General features: G+C 40.6%; 1 protein-coding gene across 1 annotated transcript; it reads right to left on the reverse strand.

The window, feature by feature from the left end:
* Window positions 1-4646: 4646 nt before the first annotated feature.
* crispld2 (cysteine-rich secretory protein LCCL domain containing 2) lies at window positions 4647-20884 on the reverse strand. The gene is made up of 15 exons (XM_078248803.1): window positions 20613-20884; window positions 18455-18802; window positions 17166-17284; window positions 15551-15683; window positions 13642-13757; window positions 13085-13185; window positions 12803-12997; window positions 12666-12726; window positions 12484-12550; window positions 12259-12389; window positions 12059-12102; window positions 11870-11942; window positions 11458-11533; window positions 9168-9298; window positions 4647-6520 (listed from the first exon to the last, which is right to left on the reverse strand). Exons 2-15 carry the CDS (start codon window positions 18722-18724, stop codon window positions 6469-6471), a joined length of 1569 nt encoding a protein of 522 aa, XP_078104929.1. The 5' UTR covers window positions 18725-18802; window positions 20613-20884; the 3' UTR covers window positions 4647-6468.
* Between the last annotated feature and the right edge of the window lie 2160 nt (window positions 20885-23044).

Here is a 23044-nt window from a genome sequence, read left to right on the forward strand (position 1 = left end):
ATCCTGCCTGGAGGTCCTGTGAAATAAACTGCAATAAGCTCTTGTGCTATCTTCCAAACCCCCATTAATAAAATTCCCAATAATAAATTCTAATAATAATACCGTTAGCACAGCCACACACATGGCTGCCCCACTGTAACCATGTAAAATTGCACATGAGAGCACAGAACAGGCCTCTTTGTGGTTCAAATTGAACGGTGCCTTTGAGTGTTACTCTGAATTCATCCAATACATGCAAATCTACTCAACAAAATGAAATCCCTGATATTATATTTAGTTAAAAATTTGTTTATTATTAGGATAAACCCCTTGAGATGTATCATCTCGTTTTCGAGGGGTCCCAACATATAACACAATCATCACATAAAATCTACTTTCTTATCTTCAACAAAAACACTCATTATCTCACAAATATCTCAATTTCCCTGGATTGTAACCAGTTCTGCAGATCTCTCCAGAAAGATTGCACCGACTCACACAGAAAAAATACATGTCCTAAATTGAAGTTTTAAGTTTTAAAGTTGACCTCTTTTACCTTCGGGAGAAGAGGAAATGAAGTATAACTTTTCCTTATTTTCTTAACCTCTCCATCCCCAAATTCTTTCATCATATATTGTCTTTTAACTGGATTGGGATAATATTCCTTCAATAGAAAATTTCTAATAACTTTGTTGGTACATTTATAGTCACAGAAATCAATTCCTTGGATGCAGAGCTGCCTCAGACCAGGAGAAACGTTGGAGTACCTGATGTCTTCTCTCACCATGGATTTCAGAGACATTGGTATAACTTTCAACCATCTGTCATAACGCTTGACATTGCATTGAAGTTGATATTTATCACAAAACTCCTCGTGCTGTAACAAAAGTCCATTACTGTCCATAAAATGAGCAATTGGCCAGATTCCCTTGGATTTCCATTCCTCCATGTACACAGATTTTCTGCTTATCAATATGTATCTATTATTCCAAACTGGAGTATTATGAGGTGTGAAATTATGTTTGTAGATTAACTTCCAATAGAGAAGGACCTGCTGATGGAAATCAGAAAGTTTGACTGGTAACGAATTGCATTCAAAATCACATCGCAAAAGAAAGTCTATTCCACCCATTTTTGAAAATATTAAATTGGGGACAGTAAACCAAAAGGACTGCCTGTTATTAACAAAAGATTTTAACCATTTCAATTTCAAGACACCATTCATTATATCAAAATCAATCGCATTTGCACCTCCATCTTCATAGTTTTTAACAATGTCAATTTTCCTTATGTACTGACATTTGTTTCTCCATATTAAATTAAAATGGATCTTGTTTATGGCTTTGATCATGTTTGTAGAAATGGGTAAAGAGAAAGCCGGGTAGATAAGTCTGGATAAGATGTCCATTTTGGATCCAGATGTCAGTACTGTCACTACCCGATCCGTAACGCCTGTAAGATCCGTTCTGCGCATGCGCAACGCGTTTTACGACACTGCCTGATCAGTTCTACGCTTGCGTGAACACCGGCAAACTTCACAGCTCTATGCACGCATTAGCGTAAGGATGTTTGGACATTTCTGGTTACCAGAAGAAAACATTAGACAGTGACAGTAGACCGTTATGATGGCAGAGATGAAGTTTACAAGGTGTTTGCTGGAGTTGCCTAAAGTATCTGTTAATGATATACGGAGGGTCGTCCGGCCATCCAGTACAACACCATGTAGGAAATTAAATAAAGGCTTCAATCATTTCTTTGCATCTTTGAAGGTAATTTGCTAACGCTAGCTAGCCTGAGCTAGAAGCCTTGCTTTGGTGTTTTAAGTCATGACTCCGTCCTGCTTCAGGTTAATCATGCTTTAAATAAAGTTTAAGCATGTGTATACCTCTCACTTCATATGTTTGTACTTCTATGAAAGTATCAGGTAAAAACAGGGCTACAAATGAGATCTCTGTGAGAGACCAGCTAACTCCCAGCAAACTATTATGTAGCTCAATGCTGGACATTTCACCCCAAATTCCGGTCACTTTACTGTATTTGTATTTGTTTAGTATTTGGTTTAGAAGCCTTTATTGGTGATTTATTACGGTACAAAGTCCTGCTACATACGTAGCTACATATATAGCAAGCTATATATGCTCCGCTATGTCGCGTTAGCATGCAGCTACAATAGTTAGCTATGAGTATGCTAATGTTAGATTGTAGTGGAACGAAGCAGCACTTTCTAACGTCAAAAATCGCAGATAAAGGCTTCTGAACCAAACACTACACAATTGGACATGTTTCAGCAGGAATGTGACCCGGAATTGGGGAGAATTTAATAACATTGCCAGCTAAGATGATATGTTTACTGCCGTTAGCATGTAGCTACTATAGTGGTCTGGAAGAGCTGTCATCCCGTCTTCAAAAGGACACTTATGTACGTTTACACTTCATCGCATTAATAATAGACAGTCTATGGTTATTAGTCAAGACGAAGTATTTAAAGTAAAAACATGAACATAAACAACACAACAACGACGTCGGTACACGGTTTTGGATCAGTGACAAGTCTCGATTGTTTGTAGCTATGACTATTGTATAATAAAGATTTAAGTGACGTTTGGTCGTAAAGTGTTTCAACCTTTATCTTAATACATCCATGGTTTCAACGCATGCGTGGTACAAATCGCACAGGGACATTGTTAGTTTTCTACTACGTAATTATGCGCATGCGCAGAGCGGATTTTACAGGCGGTACGGATCGGGTACTGACACCTGCTGTTCAGCTACAGTCAGCAATGTATGCAAGGGAGAGTCAAAGCTGTCCCAGTGCACTCTGACCTAACACTAATAATAACTAGAAGGGCACTCGGAGAGCACAGACCTCCGCCAAGTCCATGCTCTATCTCACAATGTTAACAAAAGTGAAAAATAATTTGTGTTTCTGCCCCATGATTTGGATCCACTCCAAAATTGAATGGGTTCTTCCTTGGCCCATGCTACACTCTTACACCAAGTTTCATGGAAATCGGGCCAGTAGTTTTCCATAATCCTGCTGACAAACAAACTGAAACAAAAAAATAACCTCCTTGGCAGAGATAACAATGAAAGCTTATATGTACACCTTAATGAAAAAGCTGCAGAAATGCTTGAAAACCATTGCTCACCGCCAGACACAGTGCTTCAGCATCCTTCCCTTTGAACTCATTACTTTTTACACGTGGCAGCTGACAACATAGATGCTGAAGGGGCTTTTTCTTCTCTAAAAGCCATGTGGTGGAGCCTCAGTGCTCAGATCACTAGAGACAATCACTTCCAGGTCCTTTATGTTTCGGTAGATAGTTGTAAACACGTGGCGATCTCTTTACATTCAATTCATTTCATGGACTAATCTCAGCTCCAGTTCACCAGTGCAGCTGAAAGAGTTTTGTCATTTCGTAGACTTTAAAGACAATAACAAAAAGCAACACCTTTAATGCTACTACCCTTTGAGTCCTATATGATGCAGTCATTGTAGAACCAATACAACATGTTGTGCCACGCACATTTAAGGACAAGAAAGTTAGACTGAGCCTGTGAGATTTGAGAGGGGTCTGGGGATTTACAGGCAGAGTACAAATCTTTATCTCCATTGACAGTGGGAGTAAAAATGTCATCACACGAGCCAGTTGCAGTTGTTTATCAGTAAGGTGTCCAGGGCCCTGTCCAACCAGGGCTTAACTGAAACTGAACATCTGCCTCTCATAAGCCCTGGAGGTATGAAGAATTATTAGTGCTTACAAGGTTGCTCTGATCGTCTCTCTTCTTTCCTCTTCCCATGTCTCTCCCCCTTTCTTAGGTTTTGAGTAAATAAGGCATTCATTAATGGCATATATACAGTGATCTTACTGTATCATTTCAGTGAGCTTGTCACGAACATCTGTTAAGTGACAAATGAGAACTTCAGCCCAGAGTGTGAAATGGGAAATTACAAGGTTGTGAACATTTAGCCGAGTCCACAGAGTTTCTTTCTTTCTTCTGAAATCATTCACCATAAGTAAATCCCTATTGGCAGATTATGTATGTGGTCCTCGAGTAAAAGTGATTGCTTCAATTTATTGTTCCGCTTGTGTGTGTCCACAAGAACCAGAGCCAGGTTATGAACATGGTCAGTGATATTCTTCCAAAGATGACGGACAAATCCTGGGTGGCCTGCGTCTAAATTTCATTCATAATGCATGACGCACAGATTTTAGGTTTAAGCGCTGGTCATAGTAGATTTAATAAGGTTTTGAGATCATATAACAGTTATATTGTATTTCTCAGAATTTCTCACTCACTACCCTGAGGATACAGTAATCCACATACAGTATGTACTACAATTACTCTTGACATTTTATAATCCATGAACTTATAACCTCATGTATGTCAAAGTAAAACACTAGGTATCCTGGTTAGTTGATTTGCCTGGTTAGGCTTTGCTAAACATGACTGGTCAGTTCCCTCTGCACCTGCTTTTAATTGGCAAAACATAACTGAAGTATATTAGAACCAAACAAACAAATCAAACACTTATACCAACCATCATTCAAAAAAATCTTTAGATTCCTCATCTCGAAATGCAACTGTGGCCCAAAGTATGTGCTAAATACACAAAATAATCATGTATTCAGTAGACACATCCTTCACTGAATCAGAAACAGGTGTTGTAGAATTTGTAAGACATACTTTATTTTCAAATTGTGCAAAAAATATAAAACCCATCCTACACCTGTATAAAAACTAATTCACATATTTTAATTTTATCTTAATGCAAAAAGGATTATTCAAAATAAAATGAAAAATCATAATATTTACAGTTCCCATAACTTTACAAAATGTTTAGCATTTCCCATAAAAATTCCCATATAGATAAGACTTAAATGCCTAGCGTAGCGATAGGACTGAGGTAGAATAAAAAAATAAAGATTCGTTCTTGGCCAGGTATTTGTGATATTTTTACAGCCTTGTCTTTTACTCTGAAAATACTCCCTGATGCATGTTTTGTATGCTCATGGAAACAAGCAAATAGAGTTTCAAGGCTTAATGGTACAATTGGACACCCCAGTCCTAAAGCACAAAATTTACTTTATATTTGTCTCATCAGCACATGAGGGATGCTGACTATGCTAAAATTTCTTTTTTTCTGTGATTTTAAGAGACACAGCAGAAACACTTTAGGTACCAAAGTTAAAGTGTAAAAGGATAAAAAAAATAACAAGCTAAAAGTCAATACAATGGGACATTGCTTTAATTAAGGCAACAGTGCCTTAATCCAGTATAGTGATATACGTTACAGGTGTCTGTATCCTGCCTGCACTGCATAGTGTAAATTGTGTGATGAGAATCTTAAACACATTCACACACACCTCAAGATATGGTCTAGTTTCTACACATAAGACTCTCTCTGTACCTGAAACGTGACACATTCATCTGGCCTTGGTGGGGAGGGGACAAATTTAGCATTTTCATATATCTTACAGAAACAAGAGAGATGAGGAAAGAACTAAGCAATAATAAATATAAAATGACTGCTGGTTATCTTTAACATGTCTACTGTCTGTGATTGTTATTTAATACATCTACAATATTGCCACCATTGTGAGGAGCCATCTACACCAGCTATCTATACTCTACATAGCAAACTTAGCAACGCAACACCTTCACTAAATCACCTCCACATGTCTGGCACTAAAGTGAGACCATCCTTCATAAGGGAAACATAATCTCTCTACAGCAGTGCCTGCTGCCTACATACACTTCCATTTACCACACTGTTTCCTCTCCTTTTGTAACTGCCTGATGAGTTCTGGTCTACCCAGCCAACAAAACATCCTCACTCACAATGAGCGCACACCACTTAAGTTATAAATATAATTTAGACTTAGATTTGGTATCACAGGCTAAATCCTTAAGAGCAAAAAGCAAAGATTATTCACATGAGCAGAAAAGGCAATACAATAAAATATAAAATCAGAACAGACATAAAAATGTTAATATATGGTACTCCATTTTTAAAACAAACAAAATATCATATATTCTGTACACGGTGATTAAATACAGTGTGATCAGTATACATCCCTGTGTATGAAAACCAATTTGAATTTGTAATAAAAACATCAATGTAAACATAATACTTTCTGTAAAGCAAGTCGAACTCAAAACTTCCAGCACCAGCTGTTCAATGCATCATAATACATAAAAAAAACATTCTGTATTCACAGATTAGGTAAATATGAAAAAAAAATCTGTATTTGGATTTAAAAGTTAAGAAAACGATAACGGTCCTTCAAAATATTGGACAACTTTTACTGGGTGGCTATTGTTTATGAACTAAGAGGGGAAACGTGTAAATCTGCTGGGACGTTCTTTTTCCACTGAAGGCACAGAGACAGATGAACAGCCATGGTATCCAACCTGTGGGCACTTCCTGCTCTTCAAGAGCAGCTGAGGTGACTCTGTTGGTCTCTGGACTTCTGATCCTAAGTCTCACTCCCTCACAGCAAAGATTCGAAAAGAGCCACCCTCTGTGCTGCTCTTGCTGCAAATAGGCAATACAGAAAACACGTTACATTTGGCACCCGCTAATACAGATGCAATACAGGGCACTCTAGCAATTTAGTATGTAACTTCTATAAATAGATTGGAGAGAACTGATCAAAATTGAAGCAGCAGAGGCCGAGTTATCCGGAATGTGATTCCCTAGTGTGGGTTAAGCTCCAAAAACACTGGATCCTTGATGCAAATAGTAGCTTCGTTTTGAGTCTCAGACTTTAGAAAGCTCCCTCCGGAGCCTAAGAAGACATTATACTGTACAAGTGTGTTCACAGGCAGAGTAGTACCTCACGTGACGAATAAAGTGTATAAAATCGCCCTTTAAGTCAAATAAATACATCCTTTGTTTGTTTTTGTGATACTGCTTTTTAGTATTGTCCAAGTCCTCCCAGCAGCCAAGTCCATTAAAAAGTACAATCATGGTGTTCACGACATTTTTGGAAATGGCACGTTGGCATTATGACTCATTGTTGGCCTATTTCTGAATCTGACCTTTTCCAGCTACCACATGTTTTAAACTTGATGGAGTGACCCTGAAGCTCTGCCATGATCAATAATCCTGCTAGGCCTGTGCGATTGGTATCAGATCACACATAATTGTTCGTATAGGAAAGCACTAAGTGGCTGACAGCATTTCCATCCTCGAGTAATCAGATAGTCTGTGATTACTTCCCCAGCAATAGTCTAGTCCAAACTGCCCTCCCTGCCATGATGTTGGCACATGGCACAGACTCGCTCTAGGCCGTTTATTGACCTCCTATCCCAGTGCCCTGAGTAGGGCCTTCACAGTTTTGCATTAGATTTCATAGTAGTCAGACTTGGATTATTTTGGCCATTCAGCACTTTGCACACTCAATTGAAATGCCTGAGTAAAGTAAGCAAAGATCCCATGTGTGGCCCATCCACACACCAAACCACACCATTACTCTTACAACCCGACATGCCAGCAGAACTGCCCACAAGTGCTTCCTTGCCTAAGCGTAGTCCACTGGAGCCGGCCACAGCCATGAGAGTGATGTGAGAAACTTGGTGTGCATGCAGGGAACCCCGTACATGCAGTATTACAGGAGACATAAATCAAGGTAGGGTATAGTGAATAAAAGCACCTTTCTCAGACATATTTTAGATTCTTTTCTCAAATGTAGAAAGTACTAATTTTACTATAAGCTCCATGTTTTCATTTCAATTGTATCTTAAGATTTCCTTTACCACACTCCCATTGTTTAAATATAAAAGCCTGAGCTGAGCAAAGCACTGAAGATAAATATTATTCTCTATCTACACATTATATAACCTCCAACATAAAATTCAGTTTTAAATTTACTTTAATCAGATTTTCTTTCTTTTTTTAAACCTTTCCCTTTAGCACTTACCCAACATGCATGATTATTGTGAACTTAGTTAAACCTAGAGATCTGGTTCTGATTTACCATCCAATTTGTTTAGCAATGTAAATGGGTTTGGTGTTGTGTCCACTGAAGGCTGTTAACTCCAGTAAGAGAAACTTTGACTAATTTGAGTTTAGTAGGCAGGATTAAGAATGGGGATGTCCTCTTCCTACATACGTAGCTAGCTAGCTAGCTAGCTACATTCATTAAAAATAGCGACGGACAAATGGCAGTGAGGTTGACGCAGCTGTACAAGTAATTCAACATACATAAATAACAACTCTAAAGTCAACATATGTATTTGATCAACATGAAAAATGCTGAGTTAACTGCTCTTTGTAACTGCTACGGCAGCTTCCGTGTCATCTACAAAGGTCTTTAGCATGGTAGATCTGTCACTCGCTACGATTGGTTAGGCAAAACTAAACTAAATAGGAAATTGGCTAGCATCAGGCTGAATGAAACAAAATGGCTTTTCAGTCTGATATCTCTTTAAAGCTCCTACACACCAACTGCCCACCCACACAGGTGTTCTCAATCTTGCCTGAGACCTCTTCTTATGACCGTGTGGTTGTGTGCAGACTTGACTCGCCTGTGAGCTTTGTTGCACCTGTTAACCACCTTTTATTTTTTTATCATGCTCGTTAGTGCAGTCAGTTTGCTGGCCTTGCATAAATCCCAGCATAATTCTGGGTAAGAGACTTTGATCCATTTATTGCAAAACTCATGTGGCTAGTGGTTTGGGAAAATATTATGACATTATTCGGAGATCTTAACCACCAAACCGTACTACCTGACTGCTATGAGACAGATTACATGTTGTACTCCTCGACCTGCAATAGTGGCAGATTTGCATAGTGCTTATACATGTTATTAGCGATAACAAATTCTCACACGTCCACAGGCTTTAATACTTAACTTATAGCTTTCATTACAACTAAGGAGGCTTCCCAGTTTCACAGCTGTCAAATGGTTGCTTGTTGATGAAAGCTGCCACATGTCTAAACATGAATGGTTGTTCTCAATTTTAGACACAAAAAAAGCTTCTCTATGCTCTACAGCCAGACTGCTCAGAGCCAAATCTAAAAATATAGATTTCCGGAACTCAGACTATCTCTAATGTCACTGTTGTAACCTTCAACTATTTGACATGGTGCCTGACCCATCTATCTTTGTACCTTTCAATCCTCATCTGGGAAAGATAATTACAGTAAAAATAGTTGATGACAAAAAATTGTATAGTACCTCTCAGACTGGATGCCATTTTTCAGGACTCCAGCATAGTGCTTTCTCTTGTCCAGTGGCAGAACATCCACAAAACCACCGTCTGCTTTGATTGCCCCTGCATGGATGGCTGCTTTACAAATACTGGAGCTCTGTGAGGAGAAAGTGTGTCAAAGAAGAGAAATGCTTTTACAAGATGGTAAACAGCTTTTTTCACTGCATGAATATCTTTGTAATTCTTTTATTATCAAATACAGTACAAAATATGATGCAATAATTTACAGACAGACGCAAGCATTTGTTTCTCACTGTGAGCCAGCACAACAGACCAAAAGCTCTTATCAACAGTCTAGAGCAGAATCAATCATTTCTAGTCTAAACACAGAGCACACTGTCCATACACTGCTACAGCATTTCTCACCAGATGGTTTATGTCCCATGTTTAACCAACATCCAGCTTCTACACCACTGTAGAAACACAGTAGGGCGCCTGAGATTGCAAAACATTTCTGGACACATTTGTCATGAGCCTCACTGCTGCCTTATTCTGTGACTGTTGTAAGGCGTTCAAGATCTCTGGGAAACTAAGAATCACAGAGTCACCAGTGTAATGAATTAAGTCTTTATCACGTGCTGCACAGAAAGAAGACGAAAGTGTTCTCCCCCTTCTTCTCCCAATCATCTCCCTTATATACAAAGTGGGAAATCACAGAAAAGACAGTAGTCCCTGTGCCAGACAGGAGACCACTTGAGCCATGCATATTACATTTGAGTTATTTCTGGAATCACAAGACATGTTAATGTACTTCACACATCCCTTTGTTGTGTAGAAAGCAAACGCCCTCCTAGTGAGATGTCTCCTGACCATTTGTATCGAGAAAACAAACCCTTTAGGCTCTGACACACCAACCCGACGGCCGACTTTCGGCAGAAAAGGCGGTCGAACTGACTGCCTCCCCGAGTTGGTCAAAAAAGTGCCTCGGAACACACCGAAGCAACGCCGACTTGAGCGTACGTTCTGCACATGCGCAAGACGTAATACATCTCCATAACAGCAGACGGCGCTAATCTGTATTGTTGCCCAAAAAATGAAAACTGGCAGCTGATTGGACGAACGCGTCACGTGGGTCTGGCTGCTCCCGGATATTACAACCGAGAATAATGTTCGGAATACGATCTCATATTTTACAAAGATAGTTCACCGGAAAACATGTTTCTGAAAACATTTTAAGCAAGAAATAGGCCATGCAGTTGCTGAATCTGTCTTCATTTCAGATCGACAAAGGTCAGTTTAAAAGATTTTCGTCAGGTCTTGAGAGGCGTTAGTCAGGCTCATCCCGCTCGTCATTTCCGGGTTAGCGCTCCACCAATCAGATTGGCCATTGAATCCGACTGTCCGCCTTCCGATTCAACATGTCAAATCGGCCCAAATGAAGGCCAACGGCTCCTCCTCCGACTGATGACGGCACAGAACACACCAAACAGACTTGAGTCACTGACCTCGCCAGACTGTCCGGCAGCCGATAATCGGGTTGGTGTGTCAGGGCCTTTAGATGATATTTCACTTTGTTCTTCTGTCTCTCAACTAAAATCCCTCAGACTAATGTAAAAATCTTTAATCTGAAATATTAATTTCTCACACTAATCTACTCTAAACATGATTTAAGTGACTTTTAAGTGATGATGTAAACCAGTTTTTATGAAACCATTTCTGTCTTTATATCTCCTATATCTGAACCACAAGCACATATTCCTTTGCATTATCTTATACATAGGATGGTTTTTGGTGGTAGGACGAAACCGGAGCAGAGGAAACCCACGCAAACAAGGAGAGAACATGCAAAATCCACACAGAAAGGCCCTGGGTAAAGAGATTATTTGCACTTAGCAGTACTCAGCATCCCTGGGATCAAACTCCACTCAGCAATGCCTACTTGCTGTGAGGCGACAGTGCTAACCACTGAGCCACCGTCCCACCCCACCTGAATACACCTCTGAGTGGTCATGCCTCATGCTGGGTAATACATCCCTGGCGGTTTCTGGCATTACTCCTATTATCCATGAGCCATATACATACTGTGATTCAATGGCTTTCCATAGCTACCATGCATTACAAAGCCTGCAAAGTCACTCTAAGTTAACCATGCTGCAGATCCAGATATAGTTTTCACTCTGGCTGATTTTTTCCCACATACATACAAAAATAAATCAAAATAGCACAGAACTGGAGGACCTGGACCTTTGGTGTGATTCATGATCAATTTGTAGCAGTTCATTTAGAACATGCACATATAAAACAGTGTTTACTTACATCTGTGTAGATGTTGTTTCCAATCACAGGTGACCAATAGGAAGGCTGAGTCTTGCAGTTTGCCGGACAGAAGATTCTGAGAAACAAATTTGACATTTATAACACCCTATTTAACATGTATAATCACTATATAATTTTTGAATGGTTTATAACACAGTATAATAGGGTTGTAAGAAGATATAAGGATATATTTAGTGTTTAATAATGTACAGTGTTTGTAATAAGTATAATGTCTCCTATGAAGACATATTTCATATAATAAAAAAACTGTATTTGACTATATTGTCATTCTTTATCAGTTTATACACCAGCCTCCTCTTATAGCTACCCACAGGTGGAGTTAAGTTAAACCTTTAACTGGCTATTATATCATGCTTTAGAGAATGATAAGATGGTGGATGTGAGGAAGCACCTTGGACAGTGGGAGTCAGGCTTTTTGTAAGGGCAGATTTCAGCCACTGTGGTGTAGCAGTCAGCAGTTATTTCTGTCACAGAGAGAGAAGAGAAAAACACTTAATATAGCCAATATGTGCTGGCTGAGTGTGTGAATCTACATGCAAGCATGGGTCAAAGCTCTTCTTAAAAACTGTGCCTAACTTACCTTCCACTTTGGCCACCACAAAGGCATTACTGGTTTTATATTTACTGTAGAAGACATCATAGTGTTGAGAAATCACATAAGCAAATGGTTCTCAGAAAATTCCATTATTGCACAACATGTGAATCATAGAAGCAGGGAAATGTGTTGCATCAGCAAATGTGATTTCAACCTATTTGGAAAAAATTAGACCAAACATCTACCTGTAGGACTCTATGCCATTCTTAGTGGCTCTGACAAAGAATGGCAACTTGTCCTTCCTTGTGACTTCGACCAATCCTCCATTGTTGTCGATGACACCAAAGTGGATAGCAGCTCGGCAAATACTCGATTGCTGAAACAATTAAAAATGAACACTTATAAATATGTATTTACAGTATAAATTGTTGCATGAGGCAAGATGTTTGTTTCATGTTGGACTGACTCACCACATCGTAAAAGACAGTTCCCCAGACTTTCCCTTTCTTATTTAGACAATTAGCAGGACAATTATATCTGCAGAGTCAGAAAATGAGATGGAGACAAGAGTGAGTTGATATTGGAGAAGAATTGTAAGGTAAATCAGAATAAATGAGACATACTTTATGTACATCCGAAAAGATAACCTGACCTGTTGCAGGTTCCGCCTCTACACTTATCTCGCAGTCTAGTCTCACACTTAATGTTCTGAGCTGCAAAACAAGAATACAATAAGTAAATGAATGTATAAAAAAGTTCAAGGTTATTTTTAATCATTCTTATAGCTACCGAGAAAGGTGTTGCTGGGAGTCTTTGAAGATGGTGTCCTGTGTGTGGTGGGCTTAGGAATGGAGGGTTTAGATGCTGATTTCTTCGGTGGAGACGGTTTAGGTTTGGGGACAGGTTTGGCGGTGGTACGAGGTGGCAGGGGAACCTGAGGTTTCTCCACCTCGTTCATGTCCTCTGTCTCTGGGCGCTGCGAGTCTATAGATAGACAAACAGATATGGGTTCAGGTTGGTAACATGGTTATTTTTAACATCTTTGAATGCAAGCCATGTGGGTTTGCTCACCTTTGTAGCACAGGTTATTCCTACATCCTCCTCCAAAGCTGGGAGGGCACTGGGAGCAAGGGCGGCCGTGCTGGTATGGAGCCTCGCCGATCCAGTTGCCCCTGCAGAAATGAACAGTGGACAGCGTGACTAAGGTGGCAATGAATCATCAGTCAAGCCTCACTGGGCTCATTGCCTTGTAATTACTTCAGCACTCTTTGTCCATGGTCAACACTCCTAATAGTCATTAATCCCACAAACTAATAAAAACACTCCTCGTTGTCTCTCAGGCAATTACATCCTGTGGGCTGTCTGGAAAACAACTGCCTGCTCTGCTCTTATTTTTCTTTCCCCTTGCTTCATTATTATTTTTCTATTCTGACTTCTGCAGGAATTTTAATGGCTCCAATATGTCATACAAATGTTTCAGACAACTAGTGCTAAGTAGCTGCAGTGCAGCTATATTAGGGACCCACACTGTAGCATTTGTCAGAAATGTAAGGATGAAGAATCCAAACAGGAGTCAAGAGAGCAGAGGTGTTGATGAACAGTGGAACATGGAGGAATATTGATCTTACTTTGGGGAATAGTTGCACACAAGGTAAACAGAGTTCTCCCATGTTTCTCCCCACACGTTCATCCTTGGACACACGTGCACAGCGCAGCCCACTCGGCTAGTGGTTGCCCAGACCAGCTGTGAAGACAGAAATAAAAGAATGGCCAACATAAGCACAAACAATTGCTGAATGAACAGACACACAGCAGAATAAACGTTTGAGCTTGTAGCCTAGATTTCCTGTCTCACATTTCTAGATTGGCCGTTACTATTAATGGGGCCACTGGGACTTCCAGGAGTGCTGAGTGTTCCGGTCTTTATATTATTCTGTCTCAGTCAGATGTATGTCTTGTGTGAACCCAGTTTGCCCTCTGTGACACAATAATGATCATTTTCATCATCCTGATAGAAGTGGGAAAATTGCAGTTTTTAATATCTTAACTCTAAAGAAACCAGAAGTCAGCGTGGGCTCAAAACTGTCCATGGTAGAAAAAAACGCCTTATTAAACAGAAAGCTGCTGCAGTGGTGTTTCAGATGAATGATGTGCCATTTGACGGCAAATACAACACAGCATGTTCCATAACTCCTCCTTACTTTCCTCCCAAACTCTGAAACATGTGCACTCTCCCTCCTCAGGAATGTTCATCTTTTTTCCTGGTACAGTTAGAAGCCACTGGAAGCAGTGAGTCAGCACACAGACTGATGTGTGCTGAGTGCTGGTAGTTCAGCTCAATGAACTCTCTAACTCAGAGGGTCTAGCATTTATATGCAGAGGTAGTTATGGATTAGGACTGCCTAGACTGCAGGTGCATCAACACTTTCAGCAAATAAAGGACAGAGACAAGGTGATGATGATGCTTAGATCTGGTAATGTCTCCTCTCTGCAGCATCTTCAGAAGAATCCAGGTCAAGCAGTGAGGGGTGTCTGGTGTGTCTGGAAATGACTACCAGATGGCAGTGATCAGGTTTCAGAGTAAAGGCAGAGAGAGGACCATGGATGTTTCTGTAAACTCATCCCAGCAGCTACAAAGTAAAGTCTAGGGGAAGAGGTGGCCAGCTCACCCATTTCTGTTTTCTTTTGATTGATTTCTTGATTTTCACATCCACTCTTAAACTCCTCTTTCTGTCTACTTGCATCTGATTTTCTATTTATCCTTCACAGTCTACAAGTTACTATATTCATGCCTGTCATTTAACCCCTCAGTCCCTCCACAACTCTGCCCATAAATACTGTGAAATAGCATACAGGGTGGACACCACATGTTGTATCCCAGCAACACCTGTCAAGTGAAATATGTTCGAAATTACAGATAAAAGAAGGCGCATGACTTGATACTAAACAGATTTTATAATGACTATAGCAGACATTACATTATACGCTCCAAAAGAAAGTTAAAAAAATATACTTTAAACAAAAATAACACCTACCACACTGGGCGCCTAATGTTTCAGCTTCTTGCAGTAACTGATCAGATTGAGAGTAAGCGTATAGCTCACAGCCAAGTGGTTTGATAAGGGAGTACAACACCGATTTAGCATCACACTTCTATAAAATTGTCAGATTCACGATGGATAGCGCAAAATACAATGCAGCAGAACCAGAGATATCATCTTTTTTTATTCCACGCATTTTTTTTCTTGTCAAAACATGCCACCTACATTACCCACAATGCAACACAATCACTGACAGTTTGGTCGGAGATTCTGGTGTCTTAATATGCTAGTAGGGGCTAATGAAGCCTTGAGCTGCTAGCCTCAAGCAGAGGTGAGGAGGGCTTTACAGAGGTGATTTTCATATTTGTAGTCTTCAGCCCCCACTGACACTGACTCAAGTGTTTCCCTTTAACCTATTTTAATCTTAAATTTTCTCCTGAACTCTTTCACCTTAACTTGCTCTGCCGTGTTATTTAAAAAAAAAAAATCATCTCACCTGGGTGTAATGGGTGCACATGGGCCCAGAGCAGTGATCTGGACACCAGGGATTGCACTCCTGAGGGTAGGGATATGTGTAGTCTTTCACCTCATCGTACCAGGCCTGGACATGGAAGGCAGGAGAGCGGTATCTGTAGGGCCCACATGCACACGTGCACACACACACACACACACACACACACACACACACACACACACACACACAGACAAACAGTAGGCTCAGTCACAGGCCATCCAGTTACCAGGGGCAAAAGGGAAATATCTGAGGGAGCTGCCAGCTGCTTTGGCTAGACATGAGAAACACTGCATGAACCTCACTGCCCCTCCTCCTCCCTTCAGGCCTCAAATGATGAGTCTGAATTTGACCTGGCACACAGAACAGCAGTCTGTTCCCCTGCCATAACAGGGGAAATCAAATCAGGTTGAAATAAAGGAATCAGTGCAAACCTAAACATGGCTCCACAGCCTAACAAATCTGTTCAAGCTCTTGTTATAAACATCTCTTTTTACGGTATTGAAAAGTGCTGAGCTTATAAATGGAAAGAATAGAGGGGGAGTGGAAAAAAGACATATCAGGGTTTGCTGGCACAGAAAGAAAAGAAGGGAATGTGGAGGGAGGAACGTGGTTGTGAATAGAGACAGATTACTGGAAGGACACCTGCTGGGACACACGCTGCAATACACTGTCATGCACAGGCCTACTGTGTCTGGTGTCTGGTGTTTTAAAGGAGCAGCACTAATCACTGTAGTTTACAGGAAACAACTTCCTATGCAGCATTGACAGCTCAGAAAATATAGAAATAGGGAATAAAGAAAGAAAAATTACATAGAAAGTCTGTATGACTTGCTGATTATGGGACAGAATAACACTAAACTACTATTTGTGCAGCCTGGGTATCAAAGCTTAATACTTTTTGGTACCGAAATCTGTATGTGGCATTGAGTATTGAAAACGTGTGGCGTCTCATGTCGCCTTTTGTCTTGGCCAAAAATTAGCACTGGAACACACCGCAGAGACTACAGCCGGCAGCCAAGTACCACCTACGGTCTGCGCATGCGTGCAAGGAAATAACTCTCCATACCAGCAGATGGCGGTAGTCTGTACTCGTTCAAAAAAGGGGAAAATGGAAGCCAAACAGGAATGTGGATATATAAACTGTTGTTGTGATCCGTGAAGACAATTTTCTCACTGTGCGTAATTTCGATTCCTGTAAAATGTCTGATACAAACTTGGAAATGGTACTGGCATTGGGAGCTCTGTAAGGCTGTACATGGGCACAGCGGTGCTTTGAGTTAAATGCTTACGTCAAAATAGGTTATGGTGAAAATGCTGACATGCTTATGCTAAGCAGGTATTATATTTAACATTTTCCCATCCCCATATCACCTTCTGCAAAAGGACTCCAGAGGATCTGGACTAGAATCTATTAATTATCAGCTTATTAAGCATTTACCAATAAATTATTAAATTAATAAAAGCCCTAGTACTAGTAATGGTATTTATAAAATCTGATTTCATTTTCACCCGCTATTAATAATCAAAACAAACACGGATAAAGTCTCAGTTTTTTATGCATAACATAGCTGACAGACTGTGTGTTATTGCATCTCACCTTCCCCAGTGAACAGCCAGGTTTTGTCCAATAGACATGAGCAGGTCCTGAGGTCCATGGTCCCACTGACACTGCTCTGCCCAGTGAATGGCGGACCGCTCCAACTCATCATCCCAAACCTGCACACATGAAGTAAAACAAGTTTTTCACAAGGAATTCACTTATTTTTAGACACCAATGGGAAGACTTTGCGACAATCACCTGCTGCATGTGCTACAATATAAAGCATTATAATCCACATCTTGTTCTGACTCTGACTGAGTAGATACCTAACCGCAACTTGTTCAAGGCCTCTACTCCTGCACTTCCTTCCTTCCCACTCCAGTGAGCTGAAACTGAGTACTGAAGTACAACATTAACATTTGACGGTGACATTTGAGTAGGGCAGCTGGCGCTTGGCAATGGTCCACTACAAATCTCCAGCTATCCCAGCTGAATTATCCACATTTCCTGAGTGGGTTTCTTTACAGCAGTGGAGAGGAGGGTGGAAAGCGGAGAAGACACCTGACTCCCGCCGTGGAGGGGTAGCACTATGAAGGGAGGGAGGTACTTCATACAGCACAGCCCTTCAAAGCACATCTCCTCAGTAAATTTCCAGCCTTTTGGTGGTCGCTAAAACATGCAAACACAGACACCACTGTAACCCCAAACACCCATACACTAGCACAAACACACACTGCCTGTTCACTGGAATTTGAGAGAGAGCACTGGGCAGAGTAAATCTTCAGACACTTTCCTTCCCGGCTATAACCGCACTCCAGAGAAACACAGGCCATCACTGCCTCTTTCAACTTTATGGAGCTCGTGGTTTTCAGTAACCTCCTGTGCGTCTCAACAATAATCCCTCTCCTCCTTTACCCATTTATGTTCCACGTCGTCCCATGATTTTCCCTTTCTAGCCTTATTCTCTCTGTCCTCCTTTGACCGAGCCCTCCTTCGCTCTCCCATCTTCTCTGAGCTGTTTGCAGGTAGAACAGAGTCAGGATTATTATCCTCCTTGTAAAAGAGCAGCACAGCAGGCTGGAAACAGCTCACCATCATTACTGCATGTTTCCAGCAGATAGAAAAGGCTGTTTCTTTTCTTTATTACAGCAACGCTGCTTTTCTAGGCAGAATACAACTTTAAACGCTAATCACCAGCCGCATTTCAGAGGTTGCTGACACATTAAAATGACGTTCTTTGTGAGGTAAAGCCAAAGATTATAATTGATACATTTTAGAATAATCTTAGAATAACTTTTAGGGAATAATAGAAAAATAGGTAATTGGGTTGATGGGACATGTCTCACCATGTACTCCATGTTCGAGGCAGTGGGGTAGACGGCGCCTCTCAGCTTGTTGTGCAGCTGGAGGATCTCCTCACGGTCAGACCAGCGGATGGCTCGTCGGATCCTGTTGCCAGCTGTGTTGCTGGTGCCGTTCTGGTCCGCTTCCTCCTCGTAGCGGCTCAGCAGCTGCCGGAGCTCATTGGAGTCGGGCAGGAAGAGGGAAGCTGAGTCCCTGACGCACAACAGCAGGAGGGAGAGGACAGGGAGCCAGGTCATGGCAGCACAGGTCATTCTGACACTTCAGCTGTCAGGGTTTCGACTTTCAGACTGCAGCAGACAGCAGATTGTGTGTGAAGTCCAAGACACAACCTGCAGTGAGGAAACATTTAATAAGTCTTTCCCCACTGTGTGAGTCAACACAGCAGAGTGCAGATTACAAAATATAGGCATACAAATTACTAAACTAATGTAGGAGTCACTTTCTATAACCAAGTTTATGGGATAAAATATTGATATGGAAATGTATAATTCTTCATTCTTCCACTTGTATTGTGTGATGTAACTGATACTGGCACACAGTCTGTTGTGATGCTGAGGCTCAACTCAATTCATCCCTCAACTCTGGACTTTTTAGAACTTCAGACTTCAGAACTGACTACATCATGATACTGTCAGTATATTGTGCAACATATTGTGACATACTACTTCAACCAAAATTTCTGAGTGTGCAACTATCCCATTACCTTATTTTGAACAGCGTCAAATATTTTCACGGACACAAAAAACAGCATGTTGCCTAGTTGGCTTCTGTATCCAAAAGATAAACTTTGTATAAATGAATTTGAGCAATTAGGACTGAGTTTATTTAACCCTCACAGCCTGATTATCATCGTTTAATTCAGAGTCTTTCTACCCAGTAATAATATAGCTTTAATAGTACCTGTTATAAAGAGCATGTAAGCTTTATCAGTAAATATAACACTGACTTGTGTTGGGCTTGCTGCACCTTAAACTGAGAAATACTATCTACCTCTGCCCATTTTCTGACTGATTATTATCTAACCAAAGTGAGCAGCAGGGCGGGATACTGAGGAGGGAGACCTGAGTTCAGCTTGACAAGCTTTCACCCTTCTGAACACTGCATTCCTGATCCATCGAGGGGCAATATTCTGTAACTGACCATACATCTGACCTCCCTCTGAACCCAAATATCAGAGTCACAAAGTTTTATAAAGAGAGAAGAGCAATCAGTCAGTGTGATCGGAGAAGAAGGACAAAATAAACCAAGCTCCAGCTTGCACTGGTTGCTCTCCTCCTTGAATCCCTTCACCTCTTTCCCTCTGGCTGAAAAGACGGCTTGAGGTCTGGCACCGGCTCTGTGTCAACCTGCTGTGCCAGCTCTGGGCACTGTGAGACAGCGGGCAGCTCAGGCACCACACCCTTCTCCTCTCCCTGTGCCCCCCACACACACACACACACACTTATTCACACTGAACCTCTACCAACTAGTCTGTCTGGGCCCTTCTCATGGCTCTCATGAATTTTATAGGAGAGTGACAGACAAAGCAGATGACTCGGACACACACAAACGTATCTACATGTTGTCTATGGGGACTCAAAGAGTGGCTGACCTCTCCACCTCACCACGAGGTTGAATGTAAACACAACTCATGGCACCATATAAATTGTCTGATTTATATCTACACAGTACATTTTCATAGATGGTCTCTCGCTTTTTCATGCCCTTTAAAGATTGGCACTACACTAGTGGTTTGACCCTAGAACTCTAAAATGTGTGTTTTTGTGATGTATGGGTTTTTATTGGATTAATAACTTAAAATCTAGCATTACATTTTGAAATACTTTGGATTTTAAGTTATTCCTGTATATTTATATTTTTCATCATTGTAGCTACTGCTCTCCCATTCGCATTTGCTCAGTGAAGCTGCAGACTCACAATGAATAGCAGTGTCTTGCCAACAGGTTTTGTATGGTTCATAACGCACAACTGAAATTATCAGAGAAGTGCTCGTGTCATAAGTTCATAATGTCATACTGAGTAAATCAATAAATCAAAAAACAAAACTCAGAGCCCATCTACAGTAAAATCCCTGGTACCACAGCGTACCTAAAACACAATACATTGCAAATACATGTGTGTAATGTCTCATCTTCTCACCTCTATCTTTCTCACTTTGTATCCAGTTGAATATTTCGGAGCAGTTTCCTCTGTGCGCTGGAGAGCTGTAGGTATTATTCCCTTGTGAGAGGAGCGAGCTGCTGCTTGTTGGCGGTGTTCCTGAAGCACACAGGAGCTGTGGAACTCCTGAGCAGCTCACAGTGCCTTATATAGGCTAGAGACGGAAACCCCCCAGGACTAGAGGAAAAAATGACTGTCTCTCCTAACTCCCCCACCAGCCTCCCTGAAGGAGGCTACTATGTTCTTGGCATGGCGCGCGCAGTGTGCGCACGCTGACGAGCAACCTAATAGGAAGAAAACTACAAATATTGTAAATGTAATGTAATGTAATGTCATTCCGGGTCAAAATTGAAAAACGCGGTTTGTTTCAGACTTTTTGGACGCTTTTGGTGGGAAAAGTGCTCTAGTGTTGCTTTAAGGGTTGTAATCATCAAGTCTGGGGTTGTAAGTGTTACTAGGAGGTTAATAACTGGGGTTTGTTCCAGATCAACTGCTTTTCAAAGTGGTCAAAAGGGAGCTTCCACAATCTGGTTTTCTTCTCATGAATGGCTTATAACTAATCTAGAAAAAATAGTAAATGGTTTATTAACTAATAATAAAGCTATTAGTTAACACTTTACAACATTACAAAGAGTGCCTTATTTGAAAGTGGTATGAATATTTGTAATTTAGGGGATAAAATAGTGTTACTACTTGTGATACACTCAAAAGATCAATCAAGGAGTTCGAAGGCCATTTCTGTCATAATGTAACCAGATTTTTATCCAGCTTTTCATTCCAACCAAACACAACAATGCAGTTACACAACAAAGCAATCAGATCCTGATGGGTTTTGAGTTAGTTGCAGCTTGATTATCTAAACATAAACACATTCACATGGAAATAAGATAACACCATTTTGCATCTTACATAAATTCTGTAGACTTAATGTCACTGGTTGTAGATGTGCCATTCAAGGGAAATCAGCTTTTATAGGTTTTCTGGAGCAAACCCTGCAAAAACTTGTCTTGCATGACATATTTTACGTCATGTGTCAATCAAACTTGAAAGTCACCACTGATATGTTTTAGGGAACGTGGTATAAAAAAACATTTAAGAGCTACTAACTATACATTATTTTTATCACATGAAAGTGTTATCAGTACATACAGTATTAAAACACTTAATGATTATAGGATAGTTAGAGAGGACAAAGATGCAAACAAGGATCTCCTTTGAAAACAGGGTTCATCACGTGTTACGACGGGCGTTTCATTACCCAAATAGTTTTCAATTTCTTTCCATCTAGAACTTGATTTCTGGCTAACATCTCAGATATTTGCAAGAGCACGGTCACTCAGAAGGAATGCCAGTTTGAGTGCAGTTCTGGTTCTGCACTCAGTCAAAATACATGTTTAACAGGAAGTCTGGCCCATCATGCATCTGCTTGCTTTCTTAAACGTCCTGCAGAGATGGTGGCTTCGGTCTGAAGCAAGATGTTCACAGGAAAATGTCATTTCTGAGACACAAGAAAATATAAAGATCAAGCTCATAGAATGACCTCATGGTGTCCATGTCTATGTTACAAAGCACACTGCTTGGAAATATTTTATAGTCTACTTTTGGCTTCCCTCAGCTAAAAAGGGCCTTTTCTGTATGGGATTGCAGGGATACCAATCTAGAGCTATGGTGATATTTTGATTCATCCAGAAGTCTAATGCAGACCCCCCTGGTCTAATGCAGACCAGGGGCATTTTCTTTAAACAATATGAGAACACTATTGGGCATGTGTTCTCCAGAATTGACAAATAGCCATTGGCCTCAGTAATTACGCATTAGAATTGGCTGCAGCTACCTTTACAGATCAGATAATCCAAACCTGCAACCGATCCAGATGTAGGAAATAAGTGTGATATAATTTTACTCCTTACACAAAATTCTGTTTTCAGACATTTACATAAAACATAAGAAGCTTGGTTCTTTATGTCCCTGTGTATACTGTACATTATCATCACAGAATCCAGGTTTCTGATCATCTGATTGCAGGTGTGCCTTAATTAATTATTATTATTAATTATTTAATATCCCAGTCACTTCTTTCTGTACTGCCTGAGTTTGGCTCTCTTAACTCTGGCATTCAACTTATTAACATCCTGCCTTATTGATGTACACTGTAAATCAGAATCACAAGTACATTTTTACCTTTCTTGTACTAATATTGTGACTTAAGTGGATTTTCAGAAATCTTTTTAAGATACTCTAACAAAATCTCAATCTGCTTTTCCTGATTCTGAGCAGCCCCTTGTGACAAAGGTTTGTTATCGCGTTACTCACATTTGGTGACTGTATTTAAATGTCCAAGGGATGAGGGTTTTCTTCTTAGAAGTGTTATTCAGCTGCCTCAACCTAGATACATAATTCATAGCAGGCCA

The sequence above is a fragment of the Sander vitreus genome, chromosome 1 (genome assembly GCF_031162955.1).
Source record: "Sander vitreus isolate 19-12246 chromosome 1, sanVit1, whole genome shotgun sequence".
Classification (NCBI taxonomy): domain Eukaryota; kingdom Metazoa; phylum Chordata; class Actinopteri; order Perciformes; family Percidae; genus Sander; species Sander vitreus.